Raw genomic sequence first — 6,000 nt, forward strand, 5'->3', positions numbered from 1 at the left:
TAAGGGGAAGGTCCCACTGTCCCAAAATAAGGAGGAGAGCTAAGAAAAACAGGATGTGCAGTACAAAATCAGTAAAAACAGAAGTCACGGGCCCTCTAGTCACAAGAGAAGGAGGGAAAATGTATTTTATACATCATAACAAATATACTGTTTGGATTTTGGACACACTTAAGCCAAAGGTCTTAAGTTCCAGACCATTTAAGCACATTACTAATACAATAAAAAACATAACTATGAAATGGGTACATCTACACAAAAAAGGAGAAAAATAAGTCTACAGGATAGACAAAAAAATAATGTTAAAAAGTTAAATTCAAAGTTCATAGATTTAATACAAAAAATTATTTAGATGTTCTTTTTAAATCAGTTTGAAAAATGTGCATATATTTATTTTCTGTGATCATCTGTATGGCATGAACTGACTTAAAATCAAGATGATTTTACTTTTACTGAAAGCAGGAATCTTTGATGTTTATTTTGTTTCACATTTATATTCTTCTTATCCCAAAAAATCCTTGATTCCAATTAGTTGATACAATTCACTTGTTGCTAACCATCTAGCTACAACACTATCTACAAATATTTGTTCAAGGCATTCAATAGCTCAAAAATTTTGAAAAAAAATCTAAACTGATTTTATTACATTACCAACAGCAAGTGGCATACTGTTTAAATGGGATTTTTAACATATGATGCACATCAAGCTGTGTTTGGATGATCTAGAAAAAAATGAAAATTTCATGTTTTCAAGAAGGCTCTGAAAATATAATAAAAATGGTTTTCAGTACATTTTTTCCATTTAGAACCGATTCATTATGCAAAAGAGTAACCAATTATTGTTTGAACTAAAACAACTCAACCCATGCAACACTGCTTCAAGATCTTAGATCTTGAGTGTTAAACTTTCAAAATAAAAAAAGATTTTCCTGTGTCTACAAGTGCACTGACTGGAACCAACTGAACACGTTACAATGAATACAACGTTCTCCTTGAATCTGCAGAAGTATCAAAACAAGTGGCAGTAGCCTTGTATCCAGACAGTGATTTTCATCATTTCACTGACTCACTTTTTTGTGGGCAGTTTTGTTTGTTTTTAATTTTTCAGCAAACACATTGCCTGCACGTTTGCTTAGAATGCTTTCAATGACTTCCCTAAATTCAAGCTTTTAGGATTATATTTAAGGAGATTATATACACCCAACTGAATATAATTGAAATTAGTTTGTTAATAAAATAAATACATAAATAAAATCCCACTTTGGTAAACTCTCCTCACTGTCACTCATCTTCTCTCACAACAGCTCCTGCATTTGGCCCCTATAATTTTAAGCTAGTAACAAGCTAAGCGTGTTAAGATTTCCTTTACTCTGTATAGATCTTTGCAATACATGTTAAACATCACTGGGACATTTGTATCACCAAAATTCCATTTGTGAAACTTTCATAGTTGTTTTTTCCCCCCCCCCCACATCCAAATAAAATTATTTTAAAGGAGAATTACAGGAGAAAAAGGTACGCTACGGGTGACTTTCAGATTGAACTGAAACAATCGTAAAAGTACTCGCTTATCATTGGAGGCTAAGTCCCTTTCAGTGAGCTGAACAAAGTTGGGCTGCTTTTTTCTTTTTATTTTTTTTCCTGAGAAAAGTTACGATGGTATATATTATATCTTATCACGTACTATTTCATATTATCCTAAGCGTACTAGTGAGCAAAAAGTATGATGTGTTCACTACATATTAATTAGAGGAAAAGGATCAAAAAGGCAGAAATGGCTGAGGAAACAAACTATTCTGGCAAAGCAGAAACTAGCCTGAGGGAATATATTTTTATCACCCCTCCATTACACAGTTCTAAATTCAGTATTGATTGCAAACAAACTTACTTGTAATGTGTTTAGAAGAGTTCGCATTACGTAGGTCTTTCCACTGGATGTATGTCCGTAGATAAAGATGGATGGAAAACTCAACTGCTGACGCTAGGTGGGAGAAAGGAGGAAGGGAACAACAACAAAAATAATCAGTAAAGTTATTGCTGTTTCAATACTTCTTCTATTTTATTCAACAGATAGAGGATTTATCAATGAAGTTTTCCTCCAAAAGAAAAGTTACCTTTAAAGTTGAGACATTAAATATAAAACATGCCAAATAAGATGAAACACAAAATTTGATCACATTGATACTGTGACCATTGAAATGTTGGGAAAATAAGACCCAAGAATCAAGTGAAGCTCAGTGAAGTTTCAATGAAACACATGAAGCTACCAGTGAAACTGCTATAACGTGAGGAGCGTTTTTCATTAAAAAAAAAATAAATTAAAGTCTCAATAAATAACAAAAACAGTTGGCTCTTAATTCAAATCAGTTATCTAACAATCCAAATCCTGGCAAGGGCAAATTGGTAAATTTTTCAATGTTCTAACTTCTACAAATGCTACAAAGATGCTTTTCTTTTCATCAGTACTACATAGAAAAGAATTAAATGGGCTGAGGAGATGGTAAAGAAGTTTGCTTTTCCGTCGTGAAGAAATATTTGATATAATATCACTATTTAATTAATGATACTGATGCAGTGCATTCCATATTTTTTTTCTACAATACAAGGACATTAACCTATTATTTTTTTATTTCGTTCCGAACAAGCATTTATTCTTGTGCTGTCATTTTTAAGAATCTTGTACACCAACTTAAAAACTGAAAACAAAAATAAATTTGACAAACATTATTTATGAGTAACAATGATAATCAATTATCCCAAGATGAATGCATTCTTGTGCAAGATATGAGGATAACCTGACCTGCATATTTAAGAAGAATTTAATAATTTTTTTAGGCTTGTTGCAACTACATTTGTAATAAATACAGCATTTAAGTTTTACATACTTATTATCTATAATTAAAGGTAGAAGCAGATATTAATTTCCATTTTGTTAAAGGAATGTAAATTAAATCAACTGCTTTTAAGTTTGCAGATAAAAACCTCCATTACTTTCTTACCACAGCTTTGCCAACCAGCAGCAGAACCAGTGAACAACCCAGTGATTTCAAAACCTTACAGCCTGCAACAGAACTACCAACTACATCAATTTCAGGTACCTAGAGCTCATACACACAATAGACTTACAGGTAAAAAACAAACGGAATTTCTACAGTGCCACTGAAAAAAAAAAAAAAAAAAAAAAAAAGAACCCAGAACTTATTAGAATCTATCTTCCAAACACTGATGCTAAAGATGGGTAACAAAAATAAATAAATAAGTGACATCACAAAAGCTTCCACAACTTCTACTGCTCCCTCTGAGATAATAAAACATCTTTGTTCTACTCAAACATACAGTATAGAAAGCACTACCTCTCCAAATATGGACAGCAACATGGACACTTGGGATTCTCGACAAGGCACCAAACTTTCCAAGTGAAGCAGTGTAGCTGCTGGATACGCCGAATGTTCGAGATTAGGCATTTTGATGTTCCTGCAGTTAGCCACCTAAACATTCACGTCCCTCTCGAGGTGTGGAGACCAGAAGCAAGCAATCTGGAAAACAAAGATTTTAATTATCATCTCTTGTCGTATACATAAAGAAGCGGCAGCAAGAATTGGTGTAAAATCTAAAGAGACTTTCTAGCTTGGGATAATGGCACAATTAAGCTAGAGTTAAAAACCACAGCAAAATAGGCCTTTACTACATAAGGCATTACACAGATGTTTTCACACCAGGCAGAATTCAAAAACCAAAATAAACAGAGAAAGGTATATAGTGTATCTGCAAATGAATATGCCAAAGAATAGTCACAGTTCAGTCGACTGGAGAAACATGTATTTTGGTCTACTTTCATATACATTTAGAAGTAGCAAGGGAATAACATGGGGAAAGCAGATTAGTCACAGATCATCACCTCCCTGGACAACCAATAAATTAGGATTTACACGTAGCAGCAAACAGGTGGGGCATAAGGAAAGATGAGGAAGACAAAATAATAGTTCTTTGGATGTTAATACAACGGCATAAAAAAACAAGCTTGAAGCACCAGAGTCATACAAAGAAAATGAAGTCCACAAATACAGCTGAAAAAAAATAGTAGGAGCCCAATTACCAGACCAGTTAGGTAAAGCTGCAACATTAAATTACAGTAAAATTTTAGACTAGGACTATTCACAAAAGACTAAAGGTTCATCATAGACTGGTTTGGGTTGGAAAGGACATTAAGGATCATCTAGTTCCACCCCCCTGCCATGGGCAGGGACACCTCCCACCACACCACCTTGCCCAAAGCCCCATCCAGCCTGGCCTTGAACACTTCCAGGGATGGGGCATCCACAGCTTCTCTGGGCAGCCTGTGCCAGGGCCTGACCATGGTTTGATTGTCCACTCACTGGAAAGGCTGGATTTTAGTTACAAAACACAGAGAAACACCTCAGTTAAAGATAAAACTTTGCGTCAACTTTCTAAAATTGAGATAAAGATGGTACATATTTATTAGAGAGAGAACTGAAATAACCTCAAGAGCTGGAATCTGACTTGTCAAACCTAACACAGCCAAAAAGTAAATTTGGAAGTTTTGGTAGTGCAATAGATACCTCATCAGCAGACAAGTGTATCTGTAAGTTATCAAGACAGTAAATAAAGCACTCCACAGTATTTACAAATATGCTTTGCTGGGCATAAATATAATGCCACATAAGAAATCATTAGGTTAGCAGAAGGAGATTAGAAATATTATGGGAAACAGTACCTATTCAAGTATCTTCAAAAACATAATGATTTTTTTCTTAAACTGGATACCTTACAGTTTCTCTCTGTAAATTAACTACAAATAATTATCAAGGAAGGAAGAAAAATATCCAGACAGCCTCCGAAACAGGGGACAAGCAAAGTCAGAAAGTTTCAGAAACTGTTGAAAGTCTCACATGGATTTCAGGACAGCTCTCTTCTCCCCTGGCTGCGCTCTCTAGGGCTTGAAACAGCACCCTGAGCACATGTAAATGCACGTTAGGTGTCTCAGCCCCTCTATCCTGCTGCATAACTGTAGTCCAGAGGAGCAGGGATCTCCTGCTAACCTGCCAGCCCCGTGAAGATGTTTTGCAGCCAGGCTAACCTCCACCAAACACATTTAAGCTGCTGAATGACAAACTTAGATCACCACTGACTGCATGCGGGTGTCTTGTTCTCCAGCAGGATACCGTCCTAGAAAAAGGGTGCTTAGGGCGATATTTTCGAGAAACAATTACTTTTGATTAAGCAGCAACCTTGGCACAAGGATAAACGGCCTAGCAGCAGCCCAGGGTGGAATCAGGGTGCTCCTGAGCAGGGCTGGGAGGCAGTTAGGAGGTAATTACGGGGCTGTGTGGAGGCCAGACTCGGAGCAGCCCCTACTTACTCCCCCGGCAGCGCACCTCGGGCACAAGCCAGGCGCCGCGGCTGGATCCGACGCCTCAGGAGGACGCCCCTCAGCTCCCCGCCGCTGGACCACCGACACCCAGCACGGCTCCCGGCACTTTATCGCGGAACAAAGGAGAAAGCCGTGAGGAGACTCGCAGCGCCCGACTTCCTCTCAGGCTCCGCGCTCCCCCTAAGGGGACACCGCCTGGGCTCAGGGGGGCTCAGGAGCCCCTCACCTCACGCCGCCTCCTCACAGCCCGGCCGCAGCCCCCTCTCCTCAGCCCGCCCCGCCGCCCGCCAGCTCCCGCCGTCACCTGCCGCCCATGCGCGCCGCGCCGCCGGCGCATGCGCAGTAGCGGAGTGAGGCTGGCCGCCCTCAGTGCGGGACTGGCAGAATGGGGAAAGGGCGGGAAGGAGGAGGGATGGGGCTGGGGAATGAAGGGTGAGGGAAGGCAGGGCTGTGTCTGTGTGGGGTGTGAGGGGCTGCTTCCTGAGTTGTATCCGCCTCTTTCTGACAAACAAATCGCTGTAAGCACAGAATCACGGAATTGTCTAGGTTGGAAGAGACCTCAAGATCATTGAGTCCAACCTCTGACCTAACACTAACAGCCCTCCACTAAA

General features: G+C 39.1%; 1 protein-coding gene across 1 annotated transcript in view; it reads right to left on the reverse strand.

Moving 5' to 3' along the window:
* ORC5 (origin recognition complex subunit 5) overlaps positions 1–5,614 on the reverse strand; it is a 69,983-nt gene extending 64,369 nt beyond the window's left edge. Inside the window, exons 1-3 of the mRNA XM_032208305.1 lie at positions 5,394–5,614; positions 3,351–3,533; positions 1,886–1,978 (exon numbers count right to left, since the gene is read on the reverse strand). Of these exons, the coding sequence (XP_032064196.1) occupies positions 1,886–1,978; positions 3,351–3,461 (204 nt within the window). The 5' untranslated portion in view covers positions 3,462–3,533; positions 5,394–5,614. The remainder of the gene's footprint in view (positions 1–1,885; positions 1,979–3,350; positions 3,534–5,393) is intronic.
* Between the last annotated feature and the right edge of the window lie 386 nt (positions 5,615–6,000).

This window comes from Aythya fuligula, chromosome 1, assembly GCF_009819795.1.
Source record: "Aythya fuligula isolate bAytFul2 chromosome 1, bAytFul2.pri, whole genome shotgun sequence".
NCBI lineage: Eukaryota > Metazoa > Chordata > Aves > Anseriformes > Anatidae > Aythya > Aythya fuligula.